This window comes from Danaus plexippus, chromosome 10, assembly GCF_018135715.1.
Source record: "Danaus plexippus chromosome 10, MEX_DaPlex, whole genome shotgun sequence".
Taxonomy (NCBI): Eukaryota; Metazoa; Arthropoda; class Insecta; order Lepidoptera; family Nymphalidae; genus Danaus; species Danaus plexippus.
In genome coordinates this window covers 6,679,792-6,692,260 of record NC_083543.1, presented here as the reverse complement: position 1 = coordinate 6,692,260, position 12,469 = coordinate 6,679,792, and the positions used below count along the sequence as shown (strand labels likewise).

The 12,469-nt window shown below is 29.1% G+C and overlaps 4 protein-coding genes across 6 annotated transcripts; 2 read left to right on the top strand and 2 right to left on the bottom strand.

Moving 5' to 3' along the window:
• Positions 1 to 150: 150 nt before the first annotated feature.
• Positions 151 to 1,364, bottom strand: LOC116767037 (large ribosomal subunit protein eL24). The gene is made up of 5 exons (XM_032657190.2): positions 1,282 to 1,364; positions 1,085 to 1,160; positions 723 to 808; positions 475 to 636; positions 151 to 317 (listed from the first exon to the last, which is right to left on the bottom strand). The coding sequence occupies exons 1-5, from the start codon at positions 1,284 to 1,286 to the stop codon at positions 179 to 181; spliced, it is 468 nt and encodes a 155-aa protein (XP_032513081.1). The 5' UTR covers positions 1,287 to 1,364; the 3' UTR covers positions 151 to 178.
• A 298-nt stretch (positions 1,365 to 1,662) lies between these two features.
• Positions 1,663 to 2,652, top strand: LOC116766773 (protein MIX23). 2 transcript variants are annotated; one of them, XM_032656862.2, is made up of 3 exons: positions 1,663 to 1,804; positions 1,967 to 2,239; positions 2,359 to 2,652. In XM_032656862.2, exons 1-3 carry the CDS (start codon positions 1,775 to 1,777, stop codon positions 2,464 to 2,466), a joined length of 411 nt encoding a protein of 136 aa, XP_032512753.1. In that variant the 5' UTR covers positions 1,663 to 1,774; the 3' UTR covers positions 2,467 to 2,652. The 2 variants fall into 2 exon arrangements, with proteins under 2 accessions (XP_032512753.1, XP_032512754.1); XM_032656863.2 differs by having other exon boundaries at positions 1,697 to 1,804; positions 1,948 to 2,239.
• Positions 2,653 to 3,158: 506 nt separating this feature from the next.
• On the bottom strand, positions 3,159 to 4,291 carry LOC116767073 (UPF0389 protein GA21628). The gene is made up of 2 exons (XM_032657229.2): positions 4,040 to 4,291; positions 3,159 to 3,431 (listed from the first exon to the last, which is right to left on the bottom strand). Exons 1-2 carry the CDS (start codon positions 4,219 to 4,221, stop codon positions 3,227 to 3,229), a joined length of 387 nt encoding a protein of 128 aa, XP_032513120.2. The 5' UTR covers positions 4,222 to 4,291; the 3' UTR covers positions 3,159 to 3,226.
• Positions 4,292 to 4,789: 498 nt separating this feature from the next.
• LOC116766993 (importin subunit alpha-7) lies at positions 4,790 to 12,271 on the top strand. 2 transcript variants are annotated; one of them, XR_009752668.1, is made up of 12 exons: positions 4,790 to 4,949; positions 5,904 to 6,077; positions 6,313 to 6,525; positions 6,619 to 6,839; positions 7,222 to 7,331; positions 7,987 to 8,140; positions 8,413 to 8,617; positions 9,309 to 9,436; positions 9,654 to 9,814; positions 10,148 to 10,332; positions 11,215 to 11,270; positions 12,130 to 12,271. XR_009752668.1 is itself a non-coding variant. In XM_061521470.1 (11 exons), exons 2-10 carry the CDS (start codon positions 5,904 to 5,906, stop codon positions 10,330 to 10,332), a joined length of 1,551 nt encoding a protein of 516 aa, XP_061377454.1. In that variant the 5' UTR covers positions 4,790 to 4,949; the 3' UTR covers positions 11,215 to 12,050. The 2 variants fall into 2 exon arrangements, 1 of the variants encoding a protein (XP_061377454.1); XM_061521470.1 differs by lacking the exon at positions 12,130 to 12,271 and having other exon boundaries at positions 11,215 to 12,050.
• Positions 12,272 to 12,469: the final 198 nt, after the last annotated feature.

Below are 12,469 nucleotides of genomic sequence, written 5' to 3'. Positions count from 1 at the left end.
AAAGCTCAAACTAATTTTCACTTGTACTGAGTTATTAATTATAACATTTTAATTGTTACTACTTGAATGAAAGTAAAATTTTGCTAAAAGTAAAAATTATAATTATTTTATCTGCATAATACAACAGAAAGTAATGAAATAAAACAACAGTTATATTAATTTTTTTTAATACAAGGTCTTATCGTTTGCCTCCAACACGAGGTGCAGCCTTCTGACTGACTTTGGCAGCCTTTGCTTTGGGAGGTGCCTTTGCTTTTGTTGGGGGTGCAGTAGATTTCTTGGCAGCCTTTGATGACTTTTTCTGCTCCTTTGCAGCTCTGTACACAAAAAACAATTTTAATGTTATAGCATATTGTATAAAATCTATTATAGCAGTAGGTATATTTGTTTAGTACATCTCATAGTATAATAGTCTATTGATATTAGTTTATAGATCACACGTACTATTATCCAGGTGCAACAATTCATACTTACTTAATAGCCTGGTCTCTTTGAGCCTTTCTGACTTCTGGCTTCATGTTCCTCTTGGCCATAATGTCACTGAGAGTGGCTCCAACAATAGCACGCTGGAACTTTTGTGTTCTGCGTGTGCGTTTCTTAGCTTGTTCCTCTTCCTGACCTTTCTTAAACTTACGCCTGAAGTATGTAACATATATAATATTGTTAGTAAATTTTTTTGACAATTAAAAACCTATATTATCTTTATAGAGTTTTGAAATTACCTGTAGAGAACCGTCCATGTCACTTTACGAGGATTCCTCCTCATCAGATGAGCGGCCTCACATTTTGAATTTAAGAATGTAAAACTCTGAAAGAAAATGATTTAACATTTAATAATCAAATAACTAAAGCGTTTGTTGTTGTAATATTGGATAATATAAAATAGATAAAATATAGTTTATTTTATAAGAACAAATTAACCTAACCAAAAGCGATGTCAAAAATATACGAGTAGATGTTGTATTTACAACATCTACTTGTTTTTATGGACTTGAAAGAATACTTTGCCCAAGAGACATTTTAGAATAATTCTCACTTATCTAATGTAAACTTAAGAACACGTTTTATGTATATATAAAATTACCTTGCCATCCACCTTAACCATAGTTTTTCCATGGCCAGGGTAAATCTTGTAACCGCTGTAGGCACAGAGACCGATCCTGAAATAAAACACTGACAATAGAAACTAAACACTTCACCCCATAATTATGAATTAAAAAAATTAAATAAACAAGGGATTTCACGGATATAAGAAAATAAAAATTTACAATACAAACGTACTTCATTTTGACTTCTGTTGAGAAAGAAAGAAAACCAAAGGAGCTTGTCAATCTGACACTAACACATAGACTATTAAGACAGATAATAGAAAAATGGTTCGTAACAACAAATAAAATAAAAAATATAAATGTATATATATATATATATATTTTAACTAAAATTAAACAAATCTTATGTAATAACAAAAATAATATTTTAATTAGAATTACAGATTTTTTCCTTAACATAAAGTGAATGATAAACATAGATATAATTCTCCCTTACGTATATATAATTTAATCTTTTAAGTAAATTTTGTGTAATAAGGCTAAGGTTCTATTAGACAGCTGTATTTTAAATAATTTATTATTAACATTATAAAATTGTGAAGAATATATATTTTTTACATCAACATTTTTTTTTTTTATAAATTCTAGAGTCTGGAGCATATCTCTAGGTTCTAGCTTATGGTTCTCAATTCATTAAAATTAAACATTAATATAACAAAATAAAAATGTTTTGTCCGGACTTTTTAGAATTTCAGGTTTGTAGAATGGAGTTAATGGCAAACGCAAAATTTCATTGCTATTTGAAATTAATTTGTGCCAAATTTAAATATAACCTAAAAACTATATCTACAATTTACTTTTCCGTTAAGAATAAATTCACTAAGCTTTTGATTTGTAGGTGTTATTATTAATTTTAGGACGTTTTAAAAAAGATGCGTGTACTTGACGATAAAATTGTATATGCACTAAATACATCAATACCGACCGAATCATTCAAATCTAAAGTGGATCCTGCTGTAGCTTGCCAGGACTTATTTAATCAAATACAGAAAGGACATAGTGAGAGAGAAAATATAATTAAAAACTGTATAATGTCTACAGCTGAGACGGTCAAGAAATTGAAGGCAGTGAAAGAAAGTTCTCCAGATGATATTGATGTAGTTAAGAATCTTAAAAGTGAACAACGAAAGGTATTTACGTTTTAGTAGAAGCATCCGTTTTAATTGATTTTACTGAATTTTAAATAACATCTGGGTGAAATATTTAAAAAGTTTCGTAATTTTTTATTACATGGTGTAATATTTTTCAGTTACGTCTCTTGCAAACCGAATTGAGTGTAGAAGAGGTGATTAATGAAAAGACTAGCAAGATATTTAATGAACAATGTAGAGCCTATTATAAACCAGGAAATTTATGAAGACTGATAATGCATTTTAAGTTCTGAGGGTTTCTTTATGTACATAGAATTTAGTTTCAATCGTAATGTTTCAATTATATAATCTTTTATTAATAAATAGTTTTATTTTTATTATTGCTTCCATCACACACATTTGTGTAGTATGTACCATACAAATAATTCTAGGAATAAACATGTTATTTTGAATCTTATAAATTTTATTGGCAATCCTCTGTCTGAACGCACACAATGTAAATACATTGATTTTATTTAAATTATATTGTCTCGGTTGTATTTCTATAAGCAGAAGTGAGGTTTCATGTAAACCTTACTTAAAATTCTGTTTAGTGTACTCGCTAAACCTAAATTTAATGTTTACTAATTTAAAGTATATGTAAATATGTATGTTAAAATAATTTTACTATTAAGTTACTATTATATTTAATGTTTATCAATCAGTTTTATTTAACCTTTTATTATTCAAAATAATTTAAGCAAAAACTTGTTATCCATTAATTTAATAAACCAATTCATAATTACAAGAAAACAACGATTGAACTTCATACTATCGCATATAATTCACAACTACAAAAATAATTAGTATAAGCCAAGCAAATTTCATATTTGTTAATATTCATTACATTGAAATAAAGAATGCGGGACAATATCAACCAGTATCAGCTTTACTGCAGGAGGTAAAAAATAATTACATATGAATATACAAAGAATATATTTTAATATTTTTCTCTACATAATAAATATTTTGTGAAAATCAATCAGTTTATTTGCTGCTTGCTTGTTTATTTTCATAGTCCTCATTGTATTTCTTGTGCCAATCTATATTCATTTGCTGGACAGATTCACCTCTCTTTGCAGCAGCTTTACCTGATAAGACAGCGGCAACACTGGCCAGTATAGTTAGAACTATCAAGATATTAGAAATCTTAATTCTCGCTTCACTTTGGGCTCGGTGAATCAAGTCAGGGCTGAAAGAAAAATAATTTCAAGATAATTATTAATATTATGTTACAATAATTATTTTAAACAAATGATATTGTCCGGGTTGGAGATCTTTCACCAAACATCAAACATATAAATAAAATTTGTAATATTAGAATGCTTTTGCTATGAAGAAGAACAATAAAAAGAAATATAAAACGTTTACTTTGAGTTTTTTTTTTTGTCTTTTTGGGTCTAAATTTACTTATGTAATAATAGTTAATTCTAAAAATTGTTTATTATGTAATAGATAAGGTATATACTTTATATGACATTATGGTATAACTAAATATGTAAAAATTATTATCATAACTAAAAAACATCTTATTCTAGTAGCCAAGGTTATTATGTAAAATATTTGGTCATGAACATGGTACATAAAAATGAAATTTCTTACAGGATTTTCGTTTGGGTTTTACCTTCAACACTTAATGTGAAAGGATCAGATCACATGTAGATCGATTTAATCGCATAACAAAAATAAAACTGATGAATTCTTTTTTTACCTTATTAATAAATAATAGGTGGTACATAATAAGAATTTATTAAATCTGTCACCCTATTTTTAAACTTTAAAGGGGTAGCAGTTACATACGCAACAAGCTGAGGTATGTCTTGCTTGCTTTTATATTTTTTCGTCCACACGAGAATAAGCTTCTGAAGTTCGCTAGGTCGGTACTGAGGTGAGATATTGCTTCCATTTTGATTTGATGGCGGTGTTGACAAGTACCTTCTAAAAGCACTTATGTTTGTTCGAAATTTAAATAACTTATCCATTTGACAAGGTCTGTACGTTCAAAATAATATTTCCATATCACCTTGAAAAAATTACTTCAAATCGTGATTGATGTCAAAATGACATTTCATCTTAACATTTTAATATGACTATTGGTGCAAGCCTTTGAATTTATTAAAATAACTTATTGCTGAGGTTAACAAAGAAATTATAAAGTTTTTATATTTCTAATGGATATTTCATTTATGAATTAGAAGAGCCCGCAATTTAAAAATAATTTTGTATATGTATGTATGTCATTTTATAGACGGTATGCATAGGTAATATTTATTTAAATGTTTTCAGTTATATCTAAATTTTTTAATATACTTTATATTTATTCTAACATATATATATATAAAAGTTTTTCAAGTTCTACTAGAGTAAATAATATATTAACAAGCAATTGATTAGTTTATTACAAATACTAGTAATATTATGTTTTCGAAACAATGGTAAAATTATCAATATTATATAAACCAGATGATTATTTATAGACCAATAATTAGAAATAGTATCATTTATAAAGTGGAAATACTGCTTATAATTTTCTGGTATTGTAAGTAATAGGAGTCCAGTGCATAACTGCAACATTTTTTATTAAAAACCCAAACGTTCTGTGACGTGATCTTCCAATAAAGTGAATTGTGAATTGGATTTATATAGCAATATTTAGTAATAAATGGTGGATCAGTTGTTCATAATTTAAGTGATAATATTTACAAACATCGTAAGTATTGAATATTATTCTTTTGGGCCATTTTTATCTTTTGTTATGCTAGAAAAACCGAAAATTGATCTTGATATCGTAAACCGTGCGTTCTTATTCATATGTTTTGCTTTGTTTCACCTTTTTGAAACATTTTTCTTTTATTTCTGGATGATATTAGATGTACATTTTCAGTTTTTATATGACCATTATTATATTTTGCATGAATTACTTGTGTAGATCTAGTAAAACTGGCTTAAAATAACGAAACTGTTGGAAATATTTTTCGTTGACAATATGATTCTATTAATACGAATTTTTTTAGAAGCGACTAAAATAATGATTATAGGTAAAAATTAATAACAAATTATTACTTAAATGGAAACATTATGTGCATATTAAATATCAGCAATGGATTATTTAAAAGTCAACACATTGGTAAATAATGTGTAAAGTGGGAACAGTTATTCTTTTATTTTGTTTACGACAAATGTTAAGGAAAATAAAATTTATCATCCAAATTTCAAATTAAATATAGAACTTGCATAGTATTATGTTGTTATCTCCAATATATAAGTGATGCATATTTAATTGATATTTTTATAATTTTTTGTATGAGAAAGCAAGGTCAAGTATTTTTTATGATACAAATTGGTGTTACTACAATGATAAAAATTTCTGTGAATTTTTTTAGTCATTCGTTGCTTTATGTTAAAATTACATTCATTATCAACTCCCAATTAATTTTTTGACATTTATGTGCTTTATTTTATAATCACAAACATAAAAATTAGTTTTCATGCAAAGTAATTAAATTTAGCTTCCTGCTGACTTCACCAGAATATTGTTGATATTTATTCATTTCTTCTTATAATTGTAGCAAGTAATATTTTTTCATTACTCCCTCGTAAAATGCATATTGCAAATTTATATTGTTTTGACTTTGATAACATACATTATATATTATGTTTGTAGATGTCCGGAGGTCACAAGCATCGTTACAAGACAGCAGGATTAAGTGCTGATGAATTGCGACGTCGGCGTGAAGAGGAAGGGGTCCAACTTAGAAAACAAAAACGGCAACAACAACTATTTAAACGTCGAAATGTTAAAATGCCTAGCCCTTATGCCACTGATGCGCCTTTACAGGTGATGTTACTGTTTTATATATACCAGGCAGGGTTTATGTTTATATTCAGTACTACAGCCTCACCATCATAAAGCTGCACATAATTTTTTCTTAAAGTGCAATAAAACCAAACACATTTCTCTATAAATAATAATATTTATTGCAAGCGAAATTTATTATGACATATTACATTAAAATATATAACTATTTAGAAAGATTATTTGTTAAATTTATGAATACTTTCATAATTTCCAGGAGGACATTAGTATTACAACATCTGATGACATCACACAAGAGATGGTGGCGGCGCTGTATGGAGACAATCCTCTAGAGCAAATTTCAGCAACACAAAAATTTAGAAAACTACTCAGTAGAGAACCGAATCCACCGATCGATGATGTCATAAGAACTGGAATAGTCCCTCAATTTGTAAAATTCTTAAGAAACAATTCAAATCCTACATTACAGGTTATTTTGTATAAATTAAAAGAATTTAATATTATGTGAGATCAATATATCAATTATATTCTTAAAATTTAATACAAAAAATAATAAATTCAGTTTGAAGCTGCATGGGCCCTGACGAACATAGCATCTGGTTCATCGGAACAGACCTGTATAGTTGTGGAGTGTGGTGCTGTTCCAGTACTGGTACAGTTGGCCAGCGAGGGTCGTGATGAGGTTCGTGAGCAGGCTGTCTGGGCGCTCGGCAACGTTGCGGGGGATTCGCCCCGCTGTCGTGACGTCGTGCTGGCTGCGGGCTTACTGCCGCCTCTGCTCGAGTGAGTCGCGTTATATACCTGTGCCGTTGTGGGTGTTCCTAAATACCCCCACCACAAGTTTACACTGTATTATTACATATAGTACTTCCAGTTTTTCATTAGAAAATATGCAAGCTTTTGGTTATCATATAGATGATGTGACTTAGCTTCGGGGTAGGCGTAGGACAGTAATATACTAATTTTCTCATGGACTTATTATCCAGTTTGTTCGGTGTTTAATTTGTTTCGCTATAAAGAATGAAAAGACATTATCTTTAAACTAATACTTATTAATAATTTCATATAAATAACAAAAAAATGTTATAGTTAGAAAAAATATATATCTCATTATTAAATATGATAGCCTGGTTGTAATATTATGATAATCTCTTTTTTCTTTCAGTATTCTAAACAAATATTCTAAACTATCAATGATTAAGAACGCTGTTTGGACCTTATCAAATCTTTGTAGAGGAAAGAATCCTCCGACGAACTTTGAAGCTGTAGCTCCAGGTAAGATTTCTTATAATAAAAATAATGTCATCTTATGCCTATGTAAGGTGATTTCATACAAAATGCTAACAGTTATGACGTATTATCGCTAGAAATACATGGAACTTTGTTATATATTATAAGGCATATACCATTCTGATGTCTATCCTAATTAATGGGAAAGTATCATTCATCCCAGCAATAGTTTTTGAGTTAAAATGTAACAAACATCCACACATTCTTATCACCAATAGGAAAATTACTTCAGGTTTTGAAATGTAAAATCTTGTATTGGCTTCAAAATCCCTTCACAATATCTTCCTCTTAACAATTATGCATTCATTACAAAAAAGCTAGTATTTTGTGCCGAAAATGACAAAATATCCATATGTATTCCACTTGCCCTATTATATTGTATAAAATATATTGTATAATAATAGTCTGAGAAGATCTAGAGAAGGGATAAATTTTTACTTTGACTGTTAACCGTTGTTTTATTTATTAGTTATTATAATTTTTTATTCTTTACATTTCTTAACTTTGAAATATGAAATAAGTAAATAAAGTTATTGAATAATTTTTATGTTGTTTACCAGTTGACATGTTTCTCCTTTTCTAAATACTGAAAAAAGCAAGTGTATAAGTATATATATATTTATTTATTTATTTATTGTAGGTATACCAGTATTGGCGAGACTCCTGCATCATACGGATGCTGATGTATTAAGCGACGCGTGTTGGGCCCTCTCATACTTATCGGACGGACCCAACGAGAAGATACAGGCTGTAATCGACGCTGGAGTGTGTCGCCGACTCGTAGAGTTACTTATGTCAGTTTTTACAGACTGTACTTTCATAAATACTTTACATAATAATGTGTCTTATTTTTTGTACTGAAATTAAGCTCATATAGTTTTCTTAATTTGATGAAAGTGAACATATTTAATAATATCTATATTGTATTAAACGTGACAGTTGTATTACACTCAGACTTTATAAACTATGTTACTTATCACCTTATAAGGAGAACTTGATGTGTATTCATTACATTTATATATATATAATAAGATTGTTATCTATTTATTCTTATGTGATATTTCAGGCACAATAAGTACACAGTAGTGTCAGCGGCCCTGCGTGCGGTTGGCAATATTGTAACTGGCAACGACGCCCAGACCCAAGCCGTACTGAACTGTAACCCGCTACCGAGTCTACGAGCACTGCTACGGTCCTCTACGGAGACGCTACGGAAGGAGGCCTGCTGGTCGCTGTCCAATATAACGGCTGGCAACGCAGCACAGATACAGGTACATACTATAGTGAACCTTTTTTTGAAATAACATCAAACTTATTTATGGTATGAAAATGATGTTTTTTTTAATATCTCTAACTCATTTGTGGTATAGAACCACAGAAATATTTTAAATTATATAAAACCTATTTGGAATGCTATCTATATTATATATACAGTGATATTTCTGCATACAACTATTATATTTTCATATAGTTAATGATAGATTTCTATTTTATCTGAACTTCGATGTTTTGGTTACATACTTATTGTATTTGCCATTTTCTTTTAAACCAGTTCTGTTATTTGAATGGTTTAAATATTAATACATACATTAATGAGTGATCAGAAAGCAACATGGCGAGCAATGCATGTAGATGATATCATTGTCGCTTTCGTATCATAGTTTCAAGTGACTAGTAGGTATTCTTGTATTATCTTTGTACTTGGATTGATAGTATTAACATAAGACTTATTTATAACTGGTTTTACATACAAATTAAAATTTTAACATCATTACTCAGATATTTTTCTGCTTTAAAATATTCTTTGAATATTATATGTTTGTATAATAAAATAAATTATTACGTACATTTATTTACCTTCACTTAATAATTGTCTGTATTGGAGTTAAATTTTTACGCTTAGATTAACTGTGTGGTAAATGTATCTCATGGTTTGTAATGGAATAATCTTAATTCCCGCAGACGGTAATAGACGCAGATATTATACCAATTTTGATAGAAATATTAAAATCAGCCGAATTTAAAACAAGAAAGGAAGCTGCTTGGGCGATAACCAATGCTACAAGTGGTGGGACGCACACACAGATATGGTAAGCAATTGAATTGTACCGAAATGTTTTCATTAAGGTCATTAAACTATGATAACAATGTAATTATTAATACAAGTAGCAAAACATGTGTAGATATCCAAGAAGTCAATGACCTTAGCTAGAATCTTTTTATATAAAAACATTTTTTTTTTTATAAATGTATCCTAATTGAGAATTAATTTTCTTCAGATATGCATAATTGTGTCAATATTTCCAGTTATTTGGTGGAACAAGGTTGTATACCACCCTTATGTGATCTCCTGACTCTGACCGACACCAAGACTGTACAAGTGGCGCTCAACGGACTCGAAAATATATTAAAGGCTGGACAATCATATCGTAGGAATCCATTCGCAACACTTATTGAAGAATGCTTTGGTACGTTTGGTGATTTTCTGCTTCAATATATCGTCATTGCTTCACTTACTTGATTTAATAGATAGATCATTGCTCCACAACTATCATAAATATATAATATGTAAGCCCAGAAGCCAACAATTAAAGAATTTCTAACAAAAAATCGTACAATAGTAATTTTTAAACAGAAAGATTTTTTTTTGTTCTCAATAATTGAATTCTAAAGTTATCGTTAAAATAAGAGAAAGGTAAAGGAAAACATTAAAAAAAAAATAAACCTAAAATTCCTTATTTTATATATAGTGTTTGCAAACAAATTGGGTTAAGTTAATAAAATTATTATTTAACTTGCAGGTGTGGATAAGATCGAGTTCCTTCAGTCACATGAGAATTTGGAGATTTATCAGAAATCGTTTGAGATCATTGAGAATTATTTCGGTTCTGAGGGTGAAGACGTACGACTAGCGCCTGACACATCCGCCGACACCTTCACCTTCAATGCTGAGCATGCCGTACCCACTGGAGGGTATCAGTTCTGAGTGAGTCGCATTGACAATAGTACAGTTTTTGTATTGACTACATGTAGAGTATATAGTCAGTGATTGGAGGGTATCAGTTCTGAGCGAGTCATGCTGACAATAGTACAGTTGCTATATTGACTACATGTTGAGTATATAGTCAGTAATTGGAGGTTATCAGTTTTGAGTGAGTGGTACTGACAATAATACAGTTGTTGTATTGACTACATGTAGAGTATATAGTAAGTGATTGGAGGGTATCAGTTCTGAGCGAGTCATGCTGACAATAGTACAGTTGCTATATTGACTACATGTTGAGTATATAATCAGTGACTGGGGGATATTTCTTTTTTGAGTGTGTGACATAATAGTGACATTTAAACAATTGTTCTATTGACTAAATCTTAGTCTTATCATTTTGTAATTCAACAGTATTTCTATTTAGACTGTTTCTCAATTTGTATATTTTGACTATTACTTTATTGTTTTCATAATGTTTAACCTAAGCACACATTTCACTGTCAAAAGTGAATTAATTCATTAATTTCCATTATTATCTAGCTTGTGACATGCTTTTTATATTATAACCTGCTTTTTAATAGAGTAAAAGTAACATTATTTAAATCTACATAACATATAACAACTGTCAAAAAAGAATCTTTGTTTTGTATTATAATAATGAGATAAATAGTTCTGTGAACTCAAGAACAAGAAAGAAAAAAACAAGTTTTTTACAATTTAGGGTGATACTTAATTTTTTTTGTTCAAACTGGCCATGTGAAAATTTTAAATTATTATGACTATGATTTATCTTTGCAATAATTGTTTTCATTATATTTTCAACTGTTGACATACATTTTATTATCTGTCTATGATATTTTTTTTATCTGTATCTTGTTTCAGATGTTTATGGACCTAGCAGCTTGCTATCGACTAGTGAACAAACTACCTACTTCAGAGTAATTATTTTTTGCACCTATTATGCCGTAGTTTAGTACATTATATTAATTTATATCACAAATTATTAAAAAAAAAATCATAATATCCTCGCCTTAAATTTTTTCGCTCTGTAGATAACGTCAGTAGTATATTAATTTTATATATATATTCATATATACTATATATATATACTATACACATATTTTATTGGCCTTCATTACAGCCTCTGTTAAACTAAAAGTTCATTGTTGTGATTAAACTTTTAAATTAGTTAATATGGTTTAATTGATAGTATCGACACATGTTTTTATTTTGTTGAAATGTACGCTTTATAGAAAATAAATTTTTTAAACACAAAAAAAAAACATTATTTTCATATTATTTTATATTTGGTTCGTTCGCCTGCTATTATGACGTTCATATTAAAAACAATAGACCAACTAATTTCTATGCCTCTATATTCATCACCATTTTGTGCAATTCGTAATGTGTCTATATATAAAATAATTTGCTAGTAGATATACTAGACTCGCAACGATAACTATATTCGGCTATACACCGAATATTTCAGAATCGACGTGGCCGATTAACTGAATATTCTGCCATTTAATCGGCCAGTGTGTGGCGCCAAATTTTAATCAATTTAATTGTTTCTTTTATGTCACTAAGACTTAAATTGTTGTATTTATTTGATTTTAGAACTCTACAAATTTTAATCGAACAAATCAACTTATCGTATTATTTAGACAAGCTTTTGTATCATATGAATTATTAGTTGCCAGTAAACGGTTATGAAAAAGTTTATTTTTTTAATCACATTTTTAAAAAGTCTTTTTAATCTATGCCGTCATATTTTTTTACAGTTTTTTTTTATTTAAGGTCTTCTGAACAATAACAATTATTTAAAGCCCACATAAAAATCCATCTAAAAGTAAACAGGCAGCCATGTTGGAATTGTCAGTCAAATTAACAATGTATACAAATTTTCAAAGCAATCAAATTTGTTACAAAAATTTATAAATTGTTTCATTTAAAAGAAAACCCACCACAAAGAAATATATATTTGTATATTCGGTATTCGCGAGAATTATGAGTAGGTGTTCGCAAGAACAATAAGCAGCTGATTGGACTGAATACCGAACATTGGTTGCAAGTCTCAAAAAACCTACCTAACTGTGTTAGTGTTGCCAGTCGAATTGTTTTACCAATTTTTTAAATA

Coding starts and splice junctions, on each gene's coding strand:
- LOC116767037 (XM_032657190.2), bottom strand. Junction 809..1,084: donor TGGTTAAGGTGGATGGCAAG/GTAATTTTATAT, acceptor ATTTTCTTTCAG/AGTTTTACATTCTTAAATTC. Junction 637..722: donor ACATGGACGGTTCTCTACAG/GTAATTTCAAAA, acceptor TACATACTTCAG/GCGTAAGTTTAAGAAAGGTC.
- LOC116766773 (XM_032656862.2), top strand. CDS start 1,775: ATGTTTTGTCCGGACTTTTTAGAATTTCAG. Junction 1,805..1,966: donor CGGACTTTTTAGAATTTCAG/GTTTGTAGAATG, acceptor TATTAATTTTAG/GACGTTTTAAAAAAGATGCG. Junction 2,240..2,358: donor TTAAAAGTGAACAACGAAAG/GTATTTACGTTT, acceptor AATATTTTTCAG/TTACGTCTCTTGCAAACCGA.
- LOC116766993 (XM_061521470.1), top strand. CDS start 5,904: ATGTCCGGAGGTCACAAGCATCGTTACAAGACAGCAGGATTAAGTGCT. Junction 6,078..6,312: donor CCACTGATGCGCCTTTACAG/GTGATGTTACTG, acceptor CATAATTTCCAG/GAGGACATTAGTATTACAAC. Junction 6,840..7,221: donor TTACTGCCGCCTCTGCTCGA/GTGAGTCGCGTT, acceptor TTTTTCTTTCAG/TATTCTAAACAAATATTCTA.
- LOC116767073 (XM_032657229.2), bottom strand. CDS start 4,221: ATGGATAAGTTATTTAAATTTCGAACAAACATAAGTGCTTTTAGAAGG. Junction 3,432..4,039: donor GACATACCTCAGCTTGTTGC/GTATGTAACTGC, acceptor TTTTTCTTTCAG/CCCTGACTTGATTCACCGAG.